The sequence below is a fragment of the Leptopilina heterotoma genome, unplaced genomic scaffold (genome assembly GCF_015476425.1).
Source record: "Leptopilina heterotoma isolate Lh14 unplaced genomic scaffold, ASM1547642v1 Lhet_43, whole genome shotgun sequence".
Classification (NCBI taxonomy): Eukaryota; Metazoa; Arthropoda; class Insecta; order Hymenoptera; family Figitidae; genus Leptopilina; species Leptopilina heterotoma.
Window position 1 is genome coordinate 1,198,912 of NW_025111081.1, and position 21,044 is coordinate 1,219,955.

Sequence of the window (21,044 nt, forward strand, 5' to 3'; positions counted from 1 at the left end):
ACCTTAGTTTTACACTTTAATACTAATAAACGGAATCGAAAACAAAAATATCTTGAAAAGTAAAAAAATGACAACAATGACGATTCCCGCAATTTCCTCTCAAAGACAGTGAACTTGTCTCCGGAGGAATAGACTCCAATGCTGCCAACCCTGTCACTAGTGCGGCAACGTAGAAATCGTTCATACCAATCAGTTTGAAAAACATTTTTTCAATTTCACCAAAATAATACAAAAAAACGAATAAAAGAAAAAAGCAAATAAAATATTCAAAATATATCTCATTCAATAATAATTTATAATTATATTATTTTTTTAACAATAAAATATTAGCTTTTTTCTTAAAATATTTAAAATTTTCCCCCTCGTACAATTCCAACCAATCAAAACGAAAATCATAGAAATATACATCGTCTGCTAATGTCACGTTTTAATCACTATGAAACATATGTATAAATATATATATATATATACATATGTTACTTTACAATCACGTCCATAAACATTTTTAGTAAATAAAAAAATACAAATTTAAAAATTAAATAAACTTTTAATCGTGAAAAAATTCAGTGACAAGAAAAGAAAGACAATGAGAAATTTCTCGATAAATTTTAATAAATTTTATCCAATTTTTTAAGGTTAAATAATTATTTTTTTAAAAATTTTATTATTTTTACGAAATTTCAAATGAAAATCTATTTTTTATTTTGAGAGTTAACTGTAAAAATTTCTCAATAGAAATCATATAGGGTTTTATTTATTTATTTTTGCAATTACATAACTTATTTCGACAAGTAGTCGAAAGGTTAAAAGTCGGTCATTGTGTATTGGAACTGAGTGAAACGATTCTTTTGTATTATAAAAAGAAAAAGAAAAGTATTCTTTGAAATAATTGTTTTGAGAAAAAAAAAGGAAATTATGACAGAAAATATTTGGAAAAATGGACCCTTTATTGGTGCTATTGATGAAGGAACTAGCAGTGCTCGATTTTTGGTAAAATTTTGACTGATTAATTTTAATTTTATTTTTTTGGCATCATTTTTGTGACACACGCGCAATTATAAGTATATAGGTATATACAATTATCGTCATAGTCATTATTCACTTATTACAAAGGCAATTTTTTTTTCATATATATATATTTTTAAATTTTCCACTTCCTTGACCTATTTTTAAAGCTAAAAAAAAATTTTTTTTTTCAAAATTATTAAAAATTATACATTATATTTTTTAATATAAAAATAAAATTCAAAAATTATTTAAAAAATTTTTTTACCTATTTTTTAGTAATAGAATTTTTTTAAAAATTTTTTGAATAATTTTTTTGTTAACAAAAATTATTTTTTTCTCGATTTTTTAATAACTTTTTTGTAATTTTTTAAAAAAAATTTTCTATTTTCATCTTTTCTTATAGATTTTCGATGTTTTACGAAGAAAAGTTGTGGTATCGCATCAAATAGAAATAAAGCAAAAATATCCCCAGGAAGGATGGGTCGAACAGGATCCAAAGGAAATACTACAAGCTGTTATGGATTGTATAAAAGTGACAATGAATAAATTAAAAGACGTGGGTTTGTCAAAATCAGATATTAAAGCAATTGGAATTACAAATCAACGTGAAACAACTCTTGTTTGGGATAAAAATACCGGCGAACCTTTACACAATGCAATTGGTAAACAAAATTATTTGATTCATGTTTAGATACAAAAAAAAAATACCCCGAAGTAACGAGTTTTAAGCGAATTTGATCAATTTTTAACAATTCTCCGCCATATTGTAGCCGCTATTTTGTATTTTTAAAATTCAATGTCAGATTCGTAATCAGTGACCCCGAAAACCCCCGAGTAACAAATTTCAACAAAATCCAATGACTTTAAATTTTTGTCCGCCATATTGGATCCGCTATTTTGAATTTTAAAAAACTAACACCGGATTCGTAATCAGCGACCCCGAAAACCCCCGAACAACGAGTTTCAAACGAATTTGATGAATTTTTAAAAATACTTCCGCCATATTGGATCCACTATTTTGAATTTTTAAAATCGAATATCGGATTCGTAATCAGCGATCCCAAAAACCCCCGAGTAACGAGTTTCATGCGAATTTGATCAATTTTTAATAATTCTCCGCCATATTGGATCCGCCATTTTGTATTTTTAAAATTCAATGTCAAATTCGTAATCAGCGACCCCAAAAACCCCCGAGTAACGAGTTTCAAACGAATTTAATGAATTTTTAAAAGTACTTCCGCCATATTGGATTCACCATTTTGAATTTTTTAAATCCGACATTAGAATCGTAATCAGTGACCCCAAAAACCCCCGAGTAACTAGTTTCAAGCAATTTTCATGAATTTTTAGTCATTATCCGCCACATTGGATCCGCCATTTTGTAACATTCTTCACCTTAATTTAGAAAAAAAAATATTTGCTGTCAAATTAAAAAAAATTTCGTAATTATCATTTAGTTTGGCTCGACATGAGAACAACAACAACATTGGAGGATGTTCAAGATAAAATTCCAAATAAATCGAGAAATAAAAATTATCTAAAGCCAATTTGTGGATTACCAATGTCACCATATTTTAGTGCACTGAAAATTCGTTGGCTAATTGATAATGTACCGAAAATAAAGCAGGCCGTACAAAATGAGACATGTGCCTTTGGAACTGTCGATACATGGCTAATATGGGTAAAAAAAAATATTTGCTTTTCTTCTTTGAGTTTCTAATCTATGTTGCGTCGATAATGTAGAATTTTTTCTCGTGTTGCAATAGAAAGGCGCGCGAAATTTAAAATAAATTTTTGTTACTTTTTATTTAAAATTTGAATAATTTACAAATTTTTCTTTAAAAAAAAATACAGAATCTCACTCAGGGAAAATTGCACGCAACAGACGTTTCAAATGCTTCAAGAACAATGTTAATGAATATTGAAACATTAAAATGGGATCCGTTACTTTGTAACTTTTTTGAAGTTCCCCAACACATTCTACCGCAAATACGTTCAAGTGCGGAATTTTATGCTCTAATTGAAAGTCCAAATGTACTTTCGGGAATCCCAATTTCAGGGGTGAGTTTTTTGTTCGTGTAATTACTATTATTTATTATAAGTATGAAAAAATAAGCAAATAATCGTACGTTCATAGCTCTGCATGCAGGTTGCCATGGTAACGTACAAGAGTGAGAGAGATAGGAAATTGTTTTATCTCTCTCACTCTTTCACGTTACCATGGCAACCTATATGCAGAGCTGTAAACGTACCCTTAATCTGTAAATAATTAAATAAAAAAAAAAAATAGTACGCAAATAAATAAATAAACAAGAATGTAAATATAAATTAAATAAACAAAAAGTACATAAACAATTAAGTAAACAAAAAATACATAAACAAATAAGTAAACAAAAAATACATAAACAAATAAGTAAACAAAAAAAATAAATTATATAGATAAATAAATAAATAAACAAATAAATAATGAAACTAAAATCAATAAACAAAAAACAAACTAATAAGCAAATAAACAAATAAATAAACAAATGAGTAAAATATAAATTAGTAAACAAGTAAGAAAATAAATAAGTAAACTAAACACAAACAAAAAAGTAATCAAACAACCAAATAAATAATTATATCAATAAATAAACAAACATAAACAAAAGTGTAAACTAATAAATAAACAAATTGTTAATTCAATAAACAAATAAAAGAAAGTTAACAAACAACTAATTAAATAATTAATAAGCAAATAAACAGTAAGCAAATAAAGAAATAAATAAATGAATAAAAGCAAATTAATAAATAAATAAGTAAATAATTAAACCAAACATGAACAAAAGTGTAAACTAAATTAATTTTTGTTAATTAAAATTGTTAATTAAAATTGAAATTAAAAATTGTTATTTCACCAAATAAACAAATTGTTAATAAATTTCTTAATAAATAAATTATTAATTCAATATATAAACAAAAAAAGAACAAATAAATTAACAAAACAAATAATTAAATGACGAATTAAACGAATAATTAAATAATTAAATGAACAAAAAGCAAAAATCTAAATTAACAAATTGTTAATGGAATAAATCATCAAACAAATCAAAGATGTTATCAAACAAGCAAATAAAAAACAAATAATTATATAAATAAATAAACAAACAAATAAAAAATTAACAAATAAATGAATAAATTAAATTAACAAAAATAAAAAATAGAAAAAAAATATTTTTAATTATAGTGTGTAGGAGATCAACAAGGAGCTTTACTTGGTCAATTGTGCTTAAAACCCGGACAAGCGAAAGCGACATATGGAACTGGATGTTTTTTACTCTACAATACCGGAAATGTGGTAATTATTTCAAAATTTATTAATTATATTTATTAAATGAATAAATTATTTTATATTTAATCATTTTAACTTTTTGTAATACCTTAAAGATTACAAAAATAATTGAATAAAATAAATATAACTATAAATATAAATAAAATAATAAAAATAAATAAATAAATAGAAAAATAATTACAGAAATAAATAAAAAAATAAAATAAAAAAATATTTTTTTAAACAAATTAAATTTTTTTGTTTTTAATTTTTAATAGAAAATGAAATTTATAATTTATTATTTATATCATTCATTTTTTTTATTATTTATAATTTTTTTTAATTATACAAGAAATTTTCAATTACTTACACAATGATAATTATTATTTTTTGTTTTAAATAATTTTTGTTTTCAGAAGGTGGATTCAAATCACGGATTAATAACAACAGTGGCATATAAATTGGGAAAGAATCCGGCAATTTATGCACTTGAGGGTTCAGTCGCTGTGGCTGGAGCTGCTTTATCTTGGTTGCGAGATAATATGCAAATGCTCAGCAATATCACACAATCGCAAGATTTAGCGGAACGAGTTCGTTGCTCTGGCGATGTTTATTTTGTTCCAGCTTTTTCCGGATTGTACGCTCCCTATTGGCAACAAGACGCGCGAGGGTTTGTTTTATATTTTTTAAATTCAATATCTTTTTTTTTAATTATCATATTATATAAAAAAATATTTTGTAAAAAAAAATATTTTTTTAAAAATAAATTTTTTTAATAAAAAATATTTTTTAAAAATAAATTTATTTACAGTGTAATTTGTGGTATCACAGAAGATACACAGCAATATCACATTATTCGCGCTGCTCTAGAAGCCGTTTGTTTTCAAACGCGCGATATACTTGAGGCAATGGTAAAAGATTCGGGAACGAAATTGACAACACTACAAGTAGACGGCGGAATGACTGTCAATGATTTATTGATGCAATTGCAAGCCGATATTACTGGAATTCATGTTGGTGAGTATAAACAAGAGGAGAAAACATTTTACATACAAAAGATAAAATTTTTATTTTTTCAAAAAACAAGAATCAAAATTTTCCCACTTAATTCTTTTTTTTATGTTCTACTTTATCGACCGTTGTTACACAATTTGGATTGGAAGTGAAGAAACCGAACACTCCACAGCGGAGGCAAAAGCAGGCAAAAGTGAAACACTTGACATGAAATACTTTAATAACGTTAATGAAATTTATCAGTACATCATTAGTAATTTTTTTCTTACTACAAAAACAAATGTTTTAAAATCATTCACGAACATCTGCCAGTTAAGTTTCCTTATAGTAGAGACAAACAAATTAACGGAGGTGATGAAAATGAAACACTTGACATGAAATACGTAAATAAATAATTAACCAACACCAACGAAGAATTTGAGGTTAGGTAAGGTTTTCTTAAGGAAAACCAGCTCCACGGAGGTGGTGAAAATGAAACACTTGACATGAAATACGTAAAATGAATAATTAACGAAAAATTTGAGGTTAGATAAGGTTCTCTTAAGAAAAAAAGAAAACTAACTCCACGGAGGTGGTGAAAATGAAACACTTGACATGAAAAAAATTTGTGAAAAAAAATTTTTCAAAATTTTTTTTCACAATTAAGTTTATTTAAAAGAGTGGATATTCAATCACTACCAAAAAACTTGCCATTAATTTCTAGCAAAACAGTAATGAGTTATTAATTTTTTTCTTAAATAATGCAAAAAATTTTTATTATAAAAAAAGGTATAAATATTTAAAATTTTGAAAATGTTTTTTTGGTTTGCTGTGAACTACAGATTTTCATAAATGTTTTGACTTTTCTAAAACTATAAAAAAAATTTATTTACGGTTGACGCGTTTTGACTCACATAGCAATTAATAATTTTGAAACTTTACCAAAATTCACCCAAAAATCACTGAATCCGATAAATTAAAAAAAAGTCCGCGACAGATTGGATTTTAAATTTTAATTAAATTTAAAATTTTTAAAATTAGAAACTTTGTAATTTCAAGTGAATCCGATAAATTTGGTTCAATTACTACATATATATTGCTGTTAAACTTTCATTGCTGTTCAAGGAAAATTAAATTTCGAAGAAATTGTTACTTCAGACTTTCATTTTAAATTTAAAAATAATTTTTTTAATAAAAATTTTAATTGAATATAAAAAGTCAAAAAATGCTTACATATTAAACTTTTTAAACAAAGAATTCCATATTTTGTAAAACTAAAATAATTTCTAGGATATAAATTAATTGAAAAAGGATAAAGTTAAATAACTTCTAAATTTTGTTTAAAATTTTAATAATTTTACTAAATGGTCTCATTTTAAATAATAATTTTTTAGACAACAAAATACAAAATACTTGTATAGTAAAAAAACTAATTTTAACTTATCCATTAATTATTTACTTATAATATAATGTAAAATAATATGAGGATAATTTTGCAAGTTAAAACATTATTAAAAAGTTTTAAAAAATAATTATTCTGTGTTTAGGAAATCTATAAAAATAAAATTTAATTAAAAATAAATTATAAATCAAATATTTTTCTTCAATATATTAAAATAATGTTGTTAACATTAAATTATTATAAAGTATATTTTTTTTCGTTTTTCAGTGCGTCCAAAAATGTTTGAAACAACAGCTTTGGGTGCAGCAATATTGGCGGGTATTGGAGCAAATCTCATAGAAATCACTGATGTCGATGCATCACAAATTACGAAATTCTCCCCTCAAATTGGAGAAGACGGTAAAATATAAAAAAATAATTTTTTCTATACATATTTAATTTAATATTACTTTAAACTTAATTGAATTTGAAATTTTATTATTATTTATTTTATATTATAATTATATTTTATATTATTGTTAAAAACTATGAACTAAAAATTTTTCACTTTTTAAGAACGAGATCTGCGTTATTCAAAATGGAAAGCCGCAGTCGAACGCTCAATGAGTTGGGACACAGCAACAGCTCCAATTCACGATAGTTAAAAACAGAAAATTCTTTCTATTCCTAATCACGAATAAATTAGATATTGTTAGGAGAGCAAAAGAAATTTTTCTCTTAAAATTTCTTTTTTTATTTTTTAAAAATTTTTGCACCGAAGATAATTAAAAGAAAGGCTTTTTTAGCCATGCAATGCAAACGCTTACTTAGTTTATATTAATAGATTATATAGAGATAGTAATATAAATAGAATTCTAAAACTTTTATACATAATGAAACAATGCAATAATATTGTCAATGTTATTCGATAACAGAAACAATTTTTTAAGCTTAAAAAAATAGTTAAAAATATGGATAATAATATTATCGACAAATTGCCTTTGTATCATCAATAATAATCAACGAATTTTTCTCTTAACCCCTTAGCAGTGTAGTCAAAATAAGCTTTTCGTGCCAAAAATGTGCAAAAAAAAATTTTTTTTTAATTACTTGATATTATTATATTTTATGTTTTCGGGGTCGCTGAATCCGAATATTTGATCAAAATTAAAAAATTCAAAATGGCGGCTTAAAAAATTTAAAAGTTTCCGTATTTGACTAAAAATACTCTCTTGGGGGTTTTTGGGGTCGCTGATTTCGAATATTTGGTTAAAATTTTAAAATTCAAAATAGCGGCTTCAAAATGGCGACCGAAAAAATTTTAAAGTTTCCGGATTTGGCTAAAAATGTGCATTTGGGGGTTTTTGGAGTCACTGAATTAGGATATTTTGTTAAAAATTTATAATTCGAAATGGCGACTTCAAGATATCAACTAAAAATTTAAAAGTTTACGAATGTGGTTATAAATAGTTATTTGAGTATTTTGGAGTTTATATTTTTATATATGTATATATATTATATTTTACATATATTATATTTTTATATTTATATATATTTACACAAACTATTTAAAACACCGCTCTTAGTCGAATCCGGAGTCACGAACTATTTAATTTAATTTCTATTCTTAAATTTTTTAATATTGATTGATTTTGAGTATTTCACCATGTTTTAAAACATCGGACATATTAGTTCCTCTGCTTTAAGTTTTAAGAACTAATTTAAGAACTTTAAATTTTTTTGGAGCCGCCATTTTGAATTTTTAATTTTTGATTAAATATTTGGATTTAGAGACCTCAAAAACCCCCGAATGAACATTTTCAGACAAATTCGTAAACTTGAAAAAATTTTTGGTCACCATTTTGAAGCCGCCATTTTGAATTTAAAAATTTTAACCAAATATTCGAATTCAGCGACCCCAAAAATACCCAAGTAAACATTTTTAGTCAAATCCGTAAACTTTTAAATTTTTTTTGGTCGCCATTTTGGAGCCGCCATTTTGAATTTGTAATTTTTGACTAAATATTTGGATTTAGAGACCTCAAAAACCCCCGAATGAGAATTTTCAGCCAAATTCGTAAACTTAAAAAAAATTTTGGGTCGCCATTTTGAATTTAAAATTTTCAATAACGGATTTGGATTCAGCGACCTCGAAAACCCCCGAGTAGGCATTTATGGCAAGATTCGTTAACTTTTATATACCTTTTTTTCGATGCCGCTATAGCGGTCATACACACTGGGGGCACGAATTATTTTTGCCTCTACACGGAGAGAGAATATATATTAAATTTTGTAAAAGTATTTTACAAATTGGGGAAAAAGTGCAACAAAGCGAAATTTTGATATAGAAAATACTAAACTTTAAAAAAAGGTTTGTAAAATTTATTAAAGTTATATTAGAATTTAATTAATATTCTTGATATTTGATATAATTATACTAAATTTCACATAAGTTTTTTTAAAGTTTAGTATTTTTTATATCAAAATTTCGCTTTGTCGCACTTTTTCCCCAATTTGAAAATATTTTTACAAAATTTAATATATATTCTCTCTCCGTGTATAGACGTCAAACACTGTGAAGGGGTTAAAATATTTTGAGCTCGTGATTTTTACAATATGTAAATTGTGATTCTTTTGTATAGTGTATAATAATTATTTACATCCGATAGGCACTAAAAATGATATTATTTAATATTTTAGAGAAATGCAAGGTTGTGAATTTTCGTAAAATTAAATATATTATTAAAGTCAACGAATTTTTAATATTTCAGAATTTTTTTTTATTTTTATTTACTATTTTATTTATTTCTCTTTTGAAATACCATATGAAAAATAATATTTATATTTCATTTAATTTATTAAACAGTTTTTCTTCAGTGCAGGAATAAATTTTAATTTACTCCTCTACTTATCTCGAAATTTTTAATTTATTTTAATTTTTTATATTGTAATTAATATAAGTATATTTATAATTAGGAAAATTGGAAAAAATGTACTTATGAAATAATTTAAAATGTTTCTCCATGGTACTTAATTGTAATAATTTACTATTATAAGATATGCAATAATTGTAATAAATAATAAAATTTTTGTTTATTTTCAATTTTAATCTTTTATTTATACAATTCGTTCACACAACATTTTTATCGCTCACACATTGCGCCGTGAAAAAGGCAGTTTAAATTTTATTCTTCTTATCAGTCAACTTTAATCTTTCAAAAAAAATACTTTTTCCGAACAAAAGTCAAAGTGTTTCCAATTGTTAAAAGAAACCATAAATTGAAATATAACCTACACGGAGAGAAATTTATAGTAGTGGGTATTGGTACGGTACCAGTATAACGACGGTATGTCGTACGACTAAAATTGTAAAATAAAAGTACTCCATAAAAGTATGAGGCTAGTATAATACCATTACGTTGTACTGTCATTTATGAAAATACAGCATATTAGTACGATACAAGTACCATACCGGTACACCGTACTCTGCGTGGTAATGCGAACATAACCTAATTTACTTTACAGTTGTCAATGACATATGCCTCCAGTGCACATGGTGCAATGATTTTTTGTTGAAAAGCTGACTTTTAGGATGCAATACAAAAGTTTTAATATTTGTAACATATGTCATTATATTTAAATTAGAAATCAGTGGTTTAGTTTCTATTCATCTATATGTAATATGTGTATACTATTAATCTCAAGTGGTTTTGCTTTGTCATGATGCTTATTTTTATCATTAGCGTATTCTAATTACTACAAGAATAGACAACTTCTGATTTTTAAACTGTGTTGTGCTTTACACTTGAGAAAAAAATTTTAATTCAAGAGTTACAATAAAATATATAGAAATCGCAATATTTTTTAACAATTTTTCTTATAGATCACATATACATGTGTTATCATTTATAGGTTAGAACGTCCAAATTATTTTCCTTACAATAAAGTACTTTAGATTATAAATGGTCATTATTTACAGTTATTTTAAAGAATGTTTAAAAATTAGGAAAGCAAAACCACTATACAGAATTATTTAATTAAATTACTTCAAAACACTGATTATTCTAATAAAAGTAAATGTGGTTACAAGTTACATGATTTACATAATATCTTTAGGTACAAAAAAATAACTCTTTTTATAAAAATATAAATTACTTCAAAATTAAATTGATCTTAGTAATGATTCTTTCAGAAAATTTATCATCAAATATTAAATTAAAATAGTTAATACTTAATACAGACTAAAGCACAAGAGGGGGAGGGATATAAAAGGCTTTACACGCGCTACTAGTATAGTACGAATACAGTAACCGTACGATAAACTAAATTACAAAAACCTTTAGTACACCATACTATTATCGTACTCGTATTATACGAGCATAAGCATACTGGTACGACATACTAGTACAGTAGCTGTTACCGTGCGAAGGTAGATGGCGAGTACAGTACCAGTACGACTAATACGCCATAGTCGTATTGTTTATGCATCGTACTAGTATGCTGGTTATCTGGGTATATATTTGAGTGATTTTCTATTTTAATTAAAATTGCTTTGTGTTTGTTAAGTTATAAACTTATTATTTTTATTATTTATCATCATCCTACACAATAGTAAGAAAAACATTTATTTTAAAGTTAACAAAACTTTGTTTTTAAAACAAAACTTGTCTTGTGTACAGAAATTTTTAATTCAAAAATGATTTTTTTTCATGTAACCAGTAACGAGAAAAATTCTTCACTATAAAATATCATGTCCAAAATATTCAAGCTTCAAAGTAATGGACCAGACATTTAAAAATTTCAAGATGGCCGATCCAAAACGGCGACAAAAGAATTTTTTCACAAAATTGACACCTTGTGGACGCTTTGTTTAACTCTTCCTTTATCTATATGAAAAGGAGTACCTGAATGTATTTTCGGTCGCTGATTACGAATATGAACTCAGATTTCAAAAATTCAAAATGTCGGATCCAATATGGCGGTCGGTATTTTTTTAAATTGATCGGATTTATTTGAAACTATAGCTAATCGGGGATATTTTATAGTGAAAAATTTTTCTGGTTACTGGTTACATGAAAAAAATTAATTTTTGAATCAAAAATGTCTAAAAATGCTTGAAAAAAGCGCCCGGTCCGTAGTTAAAGGGTTAATAGTTTTAAAAATAAAAATTCAAATATTTTTTGGTTTTGTTTCTAATTCTAAAATTGAGGATTTAGGGAAAATTCAAGTAAACATAAAACACAATTAAATTTATTTTCTTATTCTTTTTTTTATTTATTTTTGTTTTGATTTAAAAAAGAATACTTTACAATTTTATCATTTTTATCATTTTACACTTTGAGGGCACTTTGGTAAAAAGCGATTGTCACTCCGGCGTTATGTTTTTATTTAGTAGTTGTTATTTTGTTTATTGTAGTGTCTATATATATTTAGAAATTTAAAAACTAACAAAAGCAAAGAGTGCAGTATGGAAATATTTTAAAAGCATTGAAGACAAAAATACAAAAACAATTATATATATATATATATATATATATATATATATATATATATAAATTCTCTTTTGTCCTTAAATTTAAATATAATTATTCATATACAATTTTAAAACATTTATTTCCCTTCTCTCCTTTTTCACACAGAGGTCCAAAATGACCATCTTTTCCTGGTTCTCCTTTTTGTCCTCTAGGACCAGGAGTTCCGGCTTCTCCCTTTTGTCCGTCAACACCATTAATTCCAGATGTTCCAGGAAATCCTCGAATACCAACCATTCCAGGAAGTCCAATTACTCCTTTTATTAGTGGTTCTTGAGGTAGGCAGCGGCATTGGAATTCATGCTTCTTTTCTGAAAATTAATATTTAATTAATTTAATTTAAAATTCACACTAAAAATTATTTGATATTTAAAAAAATGTTCCATATTACATTTATTTACAAATTTCTCGAATTGTAAAATTATTCGAAAACATCAGTAACTTCTTTTTTAAATAAATATTTAATTATTATTATTGTGCTGTTGGAATTAAAATTCTTCAAAACATTCAAAGTCAATAAATTTTAAGAATTTTATTACAAAACATGAAGATATCGATCACTCCAAGTCTTCGACTCGGAGTGATCGACTACTTCATGTTTTTTTGTAATTTTGAATTTTAAATATTTAAATTCCTGTGGAAATTTTATAACTTATAAAAATAATTGAATTATTTCGAAAAAATTTATAAGTCATAATATTTTATAATAGTTCTTGAAAAATTAAATAATTTAAAAATATATTATTGTCAGAAATAGAAATAATTGAAGGTTTATATTAGAATTCGTATAGTAATTTCATAGTTTATGAGGCAAACAAGAAACATCAAAATTCAGTTTTTTCATGAATTTTAAAGATTTAATTTTTTCCAGTTCTTTTACTAAAAATTTCTGACTTTTCCCTGAATTCCCTGATTCCCCTGATCTGTGGCAACCGTGAAGTAAATATTTAATAAATTTTGCTTCCTCGTGAGGAAGCTTTGTAGTCGTTTAATTTACAAAATTTTTAAAAATCCTTTTAACAAATTTTCTTCTATATGGGACTATGTTATATAAGACCCTGAACAATTGTCCGGATGTATGTATAATATGTGTGTATGTGTGTGTGTGTGTGTGTGGATCCCGATTTTTGTGAACACGATAACTCGAAGAGGTTTTAACGAATTTGGCTAAAATTTACCAGGTATATTTATCATAAAAATATCTCGAAATGGATTGATAGACTTTAAAAAATTCTCAAAAAAAAATTTTTTTTTGACTTTTTTCTAAAAAATTTTTTTTTTCAAAAAAATTTTTTTAAGTTGTTTATTGAAGTTAATAGAATTAAAACCAATTATAGACAAAAAATTTGCACTTTTAATAAAAATTCATTTTTTCTTAAAAATCATGTTGCTGTACAATAGAATGTTATTATTTATAAAAAAAATAAATCAAAAATCTTATTCTTTGCATCAAGACGAATCGATTGATGTATATAAAGTATATATTCTATTGAAAATTATAGAATTAATTACAATTAAAGTTGAAAAATTCACTTTTTAACTAAAAATTTCTTTGTTTATTTAGATTTATATTACTGTATAACAAAATTTTATTCTTTCTATTAAGACAAATGAACTTTATTTTATAAATGTTAAATTGTATTAAAAATGATTTAAAAATGAAATATATTTATCGTTAATGCTTCCTTCACGAGGAAGCAAATTTTTTTTGCTGATCGTAAAGAGGAAGCAAAATGTTCATGTAATGAACATCTGGATTTACAACTTGTTTAGGAAAGTTTCGGTGCTACGTGGGTCCTGAATTTGACTTTCAATATTCCTTATTTGATAACTTACCCTTCAAAACATTGGTACAAATTTCTCGAATTCGGTCATCATCAATTGCTGTTGTTAATTGTATTGCGACAAAGGCGAAAATCGCGAATAAGAAATATTTTCCGTGTCTGAAAATAGAAATATATTTATTAATTTTCCTTTGCTTTTATTAAATTAACAAAGCATGTGATAGAAAAAGGACAAAAGTATCTTCTGTTCTTTTCTGTATTCTGGGGGCTTCTTTAATGAAGAAAGTGAAAAGAATGTTCTTTCAAGTCAATTATCAATATAAACTTCTTAATTATTAAATGAAAAAGTATTTGATAATTATTATGCAGAATAAAGAATTCTTTTTTCGTAAATTAAATTATAAATTTTTAGTTCAATTATAGACATTTTTTATTTGATGCAACTTACTTGAAGTCCATGTTGTCAGTCTCCTGAATTTAACACTTTAGAAATTGTTAATAAAAATACTCTAATTTCTAATTTTTATTTTACTGATTTAAACACAGTGTCTCGTCGAAAGAGAGGGGGTGGAAGTCATTGGGTATCGCTCCAGGGTCTGAAGCTGCTTTTATACAGTATTTTTGTCAAGCGAATCGACTGAATTAATTTTCATTGCCAGATCGCGAAATTTGATTGGTTTCGGATAGTTTTTTTATTTCCACATAAATTTAAAGTGTCAATAGAATTTTTATCGAAGCCAATCAAATTTAACCACTAGATCGAGAAAATTTACTCAGTCAATTGTTGCATCAGAAAAACACAAGTGCGTCGCCAAATTCTAGTGTTTTGCTGATGCAATAATTGACTGAATGAATTTTCACATTTGAGTGCGGCTAAATTTAATTGGCTTAGATCAACATTCTATTGACAGTTTAAATTTTTGAAACGAAAATACCGCAGGTATAAAAGCTCCTTCGACACCGAACATTGTGTTTGAGTCAGTAGAATAAAAATTATAAAACAAACCAAGTATTTTTATTAATTACTTCTTTGTTACCAAAACCAGGCGACTGACAACATGATGCACTTGAAGTAAGTTTAACGACAACAAAATTTTTTTAACAACAAAAATCTTCATAATAATTATTAAATTCACTTTCATTTGATAATTAAGGAGAGTATTTATATATTGATAATTGACTAGAAAAAGCATTCTCTTGACTTGCGGCGTTAAAGAAGGAGAAAGCAGATAGAAGAGAACAGAAGACTCCTTTGTCCTTTTCTATCACATGCTTTGTTAATTTTAAAAATTAAATAAATGCAATTTCTCTTCAGGAGCGGAAAATATTTCTTATTCGCGATTCTCACCTTTGTCGCAATACAATTAACAACAGCAGTTGTTGATGAAGACCGAATTCAACGAATTTGTACCGATGTTTGGAGAGGTAAGTAACAAAAGAAGAGAAGAAGAAAATTGCAATAATTACAAATAATAAATTTTTGTTGAAAAACATAATAAAATTGAGAAATAAAATTAAATTTTGTTTATTAAATTTCACATATAATTTGCCAAATTCAGTATTTAGGAAAGAATCACTATAGAAATATTAATTTACAGAAAATAAGCTAGAATTGGAAGTTTGCTACTGCCCACCTGTACAGCGGCCAACGCGCGGAGAAACTGGACCTAATGGTCCTAGAGGAATAACAGGAAAACCTGGAAGTGAAGGTGGTCCAGGAGAGAAAGGAGAATCCGGATCTCCTGGCCTTGTGGGACAAAAAGGAGAAGTAGGAGATGATGGTCTTCTGGGACTTCGTCTTCTGAAAGGAGATAGAGGAGATCCTGATCTTCAAGGACCTCAGGGTCAAAAAGGGTAAAGGGGACATCGAGGTTAATCAGGATTACCTGGTCCAAAAGGCGAACAAGGAAATTCTTTATACAATTAAAAAAAATAAAATCAGAATAATAAAAGAGATTTACATAATTTTTATCTTTTCTTGAATTTTCCTTACATCCTCAATTTCGGATTCAGAAGCAAGAAAATTTTTTATTGTACAATAATCCGCCATGTATGTAAACGAAAAAATATTTTTAGTTCTTTGCGAAAATTTTGAAATCCATTTGTTTACAAGGTTTACAATATTCAATTAATTGTACGTTAAATTCGATCATTTGGAAAAATTCTTCTATATATATTAGAAAATATCATGAAGTATTTTGAAAAAAAATTTAAATTAAAGTTATTGAAAAAAAACCACTTCCGACAGAATTTTGATGCAGGGTGTCTACTAACTGGGAAATAGTCGGAAATTTAATTTGACCGGAAATATAGCAGGAATTTTATGCCAAACCGGGAATTTTGTCACCAAATTAAAAAAAGTTTTATTATTTTAATTCGTGTTTTAAAAAAACCGCTTTCTATTTCAATTTTTATTCATAAATACTCTTCTCTAAATTTCAATTAGTTAAAAATAATTAATTTGATAGTAAAAAAGCGGTCAATGATTCAAATATAGTATGTAAATAAATTTTTAAAAAATTATCCAATTAATAGAAATTTTGTGAAATTCACTTTTAAAAACATTAAATTTGTTAATGAATTCCATTAAAAAATTTTTAAAATATCGAATTTTTAAAATATTTTAATTTAATAATTGATAAATAATTAAATTTTATAAAGAGGTCATTCTAATTTATTCATGTTTCTTAGTGTTAAGATTAATGATTGAAATTTTTATTAGTTAATTTCAAAAAAGATACACACTAAAATTTTTTTAATAAAATTGAATTTTCGAAAATTTTTCTTTCAAATTCTGAAAAATAAGATTGTTGAAATTATTCAATTCTATTGTTCCAAGATAATTGAATTTTTATTAACAAATAGTTGAAAATATTTGAAACAATTGAAGTTTCTTTACATTCTATTAAAAAAAATAAATTCTTTTAAAGAATATTATTTAAATTTTTCGAAAATAATCAAGGGAAGTTAGTCACCTTAATTATAATTTTTTTAAAAATATAAAGTCCCTCTTAAAGTTTTAAATTAATTTTTTGCTTCTAAAAGTTATAATACAATATTATTATTCAATAATTATAATTATTGGACTTCTCTTAAATTTTTATAATATTAAATTTCTGAATATTCAAATAATTGGTATTTATTTATTTCTTGAGCAAGTTAAATTTTCATTACTTATTAAGTACATAATTAATTATTATTGCTTATTAACTTAAACATTTTTATTAAAATTCTTCTCAAGAATTCAATTATTTTCATAAATAATAACATTCTTTGGAAGGATTCAATTACTTTTAGAAATAGTAAAATTCTTTGCAGAAATTCAATTGGTATCAATACATTTTAATAAAATTGAATTAATCAAATTTTTAATTATAATTATTTTCGAAAATATTAGTTCGCGACAAAATTATTAATTAAAAGTATAAAATGGGATTTTCAAAGATTAGAATTTGAAACTTTTTCAAAATTTAATTCTAACAAAATTCCTTTTTATTTGCAATCACAAATTTTAAACCTTTTGAAATATAATTAGGTATTAAAAAAATTATAAACACAACTCTTATAAAATTAAAATATATTTTTGAAGTTTTTGTATTTAAATATTCTAAATTATATGTTATTATTTTTTTTAAAGTTCTTCAAGAATTAAATTACTTAAGAGTAAAATTGATTATTATAAAAAAAATTCAGTTAAAATTTTAGAAAATAGTTATATTTGAAGCGTAATAATTATTTTAAGAAATAATTAAACAAAAATTCAATTTTATTAAATTCCTATTTATTTGTAATTTCTCAAAAATTGTTCTCTAAAATTTTTAACTAAAATTTTTTTCTAATTCAATCATTTTAAATTATTAACTAAATGTGTATGAAAAAATTAACTTGTAAGTAATTCAGCAGGAATCTGAATTATAATTCAAAAATTCAAGTTTTTAAAAATTTCTAATAAATTCATAAAAAATTTCAAATCAAAACATTTTGAAATTCAATTATTTAAAAAAGTTATAAACATAACTCTCATAAAATTTCACTATTTTTGAAATTTTTATAATATTATATGTAGGGGAGACTGGGGCGAAAAGTTAATTTTTGCATAAATAATTTTTTAGACAATATAATCCGCTTAGATACAAATATTTATATATCAATATTGTAGGGCAACTTCTCCCCTACAACTTTCAATAATAAAGTTTGTGAAATTTTAGCTTAAAATACAGGATTTGTCCTTTTTTGAATTTTTTTTTTTGGCTGGGGCAAAATGTTAAATTCTATTTTTAGCCTACTAAAACTGTTTTCTGATAGGTGTTAAAGGAGTATATGAGTTAAAGTATATAAAAACAAGTAATTTAGTTAATAAAAGATCTGTGTTTATTTAACAAAAGCTGTAGAACAGTTATAAAGTTAAAAAAAGAAAATTTCAAAAAAAAGAAAAAAAAATTTTGGTTTATTTCACGTGAACGGTCTTGTTTTTTGACAGAGTACTTGCCTAATGTCAAATAAATAATTTTTAAACAAATAAACCCAAAAGAACGAAAAATAAAAAACAATTTTAACATCATGTAAAAATACATTTAACTTTTCGCCCCAGGGTGCGTTTTTGGCTTTAACAACAAATATAAAAAATCTGCGACTAAAGATATTTAGCAAATACCTTGAGGTATCTTTTCAGGGGACCCAAGTAATGAAATAAATAAATCGCGGTGAGAATAAATGCAAAAAAAATACTTAAAAGTTGATATTATCTTTTACGAAAAAATTTTCAAAAGTAGGGTGAAAAAAATTTTAAATATCGACACCACAAATATTAGCAGAATGTAACATAACTCCGGACATTTAATTAGGGTGATAACACCCTTCTATAATTAAAATTGCAATGCTCTAACTATTTCCGTTCGAAAGATAATGAATTTTAACTGTTTTGGCAGTTTAACTTTTCGCCCCAGTCTCCACTAATAATTTTTTTATATTATATTATATTATTATAAAAAAGTTTAGTTAAAATTTTAGAAAAATAATTGATTATTTAAAGCGTTAATAGGAATTTTAGGAAATATTTAAACAACATTTATTTTTAAAGTGATTTCTTGGAAAATTTTAATCGATGCGTAAAAGAAGACAAATATTTGAATGTTTACTTTCAAAAATTATTAATATATTTTTTTCTGTAAATATTAGTAAAAGTTTTGAATAATTTATTTAAAAACTAAAAACAAAATTGAAAGAATTGTTATTTTTAGAAATAGTTATACACTCCAATTTGAAGTTTTAATTAATGTAGAAAATTAAATAATAAAGGCATTTCACGTCAGAAATATCACGATTTGCAAAGGGTCTGCCGATTTTCGCAAAACTTTGTGGGATTATAGTCCTATATAAGAGACTTCTTTCCCCCAAATTTTTTCAAAAAAAATTCAAAATTGTTGAAGATACGCCATTTTGAATTTTAATATTAATTTTATAAAATTTTAAATATCTCGAAATATTGTTTATGGATTTTTATGAAATTTACACATTTTTCAGGTAAAAGTATGTACTTTAGAATGCAAATAAAGTTAATAAAAAAAAATTAATTTTTAAATAAAAAAATTAAAAAAAATTTTTTAAAACAATTTTTTGTTTATTTACTTCTCTCTGAGAAAAATGTTATTAACATATTTGGATTCCTTATGAATTCACCTTCAATTTCATAAAAAAAATTGATGGAGACTCAACTGGTTCCGGAGATATTGAATTTTTTGTAAAAAAAAGCGTCGCCGCGCCATAGCACCGAATTGCACAAGTCGCTTAGTACGTTACCGCAGTCGTGCATTGCTGCTGTAACTATGACTATTGTTTACAAAAAATTAAATATCTCCGGAACCAGTTGAGTCTCCATCAATTTTTTTTTATGAAATTAAAGGTGAATTCACAAGGAATCCAAATATGTTAATAACATTTTTCTCAGAGAGGAGTAAATAAACAAAAAATTGTTTAAAAAATTTTTCTAAATTTTTTTAATTAAAAATTAATTTTTTTTTATTAACTTTATTTGCATTATAAAGTATATACTTTTACCTCAAAAATGTGTAAATTTCATAAAAATCCATAAACAATATTTCGAGAAATTCAAAATTTTATAAAATTAATATTAAAATTCAAAATAGCGTATCTTCAACAATTTTGAATTTTTTTTTGAAAAAATTTAGGGGAAAGAAGTCTTTTATATAGAACTATAATCCCACGAAGTTTTGCGAAAATGGGCATACCCTTTACAAATCGTGATATTTCTGACGTGAAATGCCTCAATAATTATATTTTTAATATTTATTGTTTAAGGCCATTTGAACTATTTTAAAGTCGCATTTTTAAAACACATGCTTTGCACAAACTGAGACGTCATAATTGTTCAAATTCCTCTAACAGAAATTAGTGAATTTTGACAAATTTTCTTTAGAAATTTTGAAATAAATTAGATTTTTAAAAAAATGTAATTAAAAAATTGAATAACAATGTTATTTTTTACCATTTTCAGTCTACAAACGCTAAAAACAAAGATTTCCTTCAAAAAAAATGCTTTAAAAATTATGAAAATTAATTTTTTCATTTGGTAATTTTTTTATAGAATCAAAAATATATTTTCTTCAAAATTATGCATGGATTTCAAAATCCATCAACTTTTAAGAAAAATAATAATTAAAAAAGGATTTTATTTTATGACCATTGAATTCTTTACAAAATGAAAAAATTGCATTAAAAATAAATTAAAATATTTTAAAAATTCGATTTTTTAAAAATTTTTTAATGGAATTCATTAACAAATTTAATGTTTTTAAAAGTGAATTTCACAAAATTTCTATTAATTGGATAATTTTTTAAAAATTTATTTACATACTATATTTGAATCATTGACCGCTTTTTTACTATCAAATTAATTATTTTTAACTAATTGAAATTTAGAGAAGAGTATTTATGAATAAAAATTGAAATAGAAAGCGGTTTTTTTAAAACACGAATTAAAATAATAAAACTTTTTTTAATTTGGTGACAAAATTCCC

The 21,044-nt window shown here is 24.7% G+C and overlaps 3 protein-coding genes across 3 annotated transcripts in view; 2 read left to right on the forward strand and 1 right to left on the reverse strand.

The window, feature by feature from the left end:
- The first annotated feature begins 640 nt into the window (after positions 1-640).
- Positions 641-7,467, forward strand: LOC122506735 (glycerol kinase-like). Its single transcript, XM_043619054.1, has 9 exons — positions 641-990; positions 1,412-1,670; positions 2,466-2,689; positions 2,863-3,069; positions 4,235-4,345; positions 4,735-4,988; positions 5,130-5,335; positions 6,981-7,112; positions 7,269-7,467. Exons 1-9 carry the CDS (start codon positions 916-918, stop codon positions 7,355-7,357), a joined length of 1,557 nt encoding a protein of 518 aa, XP_043474989.1. The 5' UTR covers positions 641-915; the 3' UTR covers positions 7,358-7,467.
- A 4,934-nt stretch (positions 7,468-12,401) lies between these two features.
- Positions 12,402-21,044, reverse strand: part of LOC122506620 — a 46,095-nt gene continuing 37,452 nt past the window's right edge. The window contains exon 2 of the mRNA XM_043618919.1: positions 12,402-12,534. The gene's annotated coding sequence lies outside the window, so the exon portion shown is untranslated. The remainder of the gene's footprint in view (positions 12,535-21,044) is intronic.
- Positions 14,577-15,972, forward strand: LOC122506623 (collagen alpha-1(XXVI) chain-like). Its single transcript, XM_043618924.1, has 4 exons — positions 14,577-14,588; positions 15,054-15,079; positions 15,323-15,432; positions 15,606-15,972. Exons 2-4 carry the CDS (start codon positions 15,066-15,068, stop codon positions 15,863-15,865), a joined length of 384 nt encoding a protein of 127 aa, XP_043474859.1. The 5' UTR covers positions 14,577-14,588; positions 15,054-15,065; the 3' UTR covers positions 15,866-15,972.

Bases quoted from the DNA above. Each gene is read 5' to 3' on its own strand.
- LOC122506623 (XM_043618924.1), top strand. The intron at 15,433-15,605 runs GTAAGTAACAAA...ATTAATTTACAG, and splicing joins TTGTACCGATGTTTGGAGAG to AAAATAAGCTAGAATTGGAA.
- LOC122506735 (XM_043619054.1), top strand. From the start codon at position 916: ATGACAGAAAATATTTGGAAAAATGGACCCTTTATTGGTGCTATTGAT. The intron at 2,690-2,862 runs GTAAAAAAAAAT...AAAAAAATACAG, and splicing joins TCGATACATGGCTAATATGG to AATCTCACTCAGGGAAAATT. The intron at 4,989-5,129 runs GTTTGTTTTATA...ATTTATTTACAG, and splicing joins TGGCAACAAGACGCGCGAGG to TGTAATTTGTGGTATCACAG.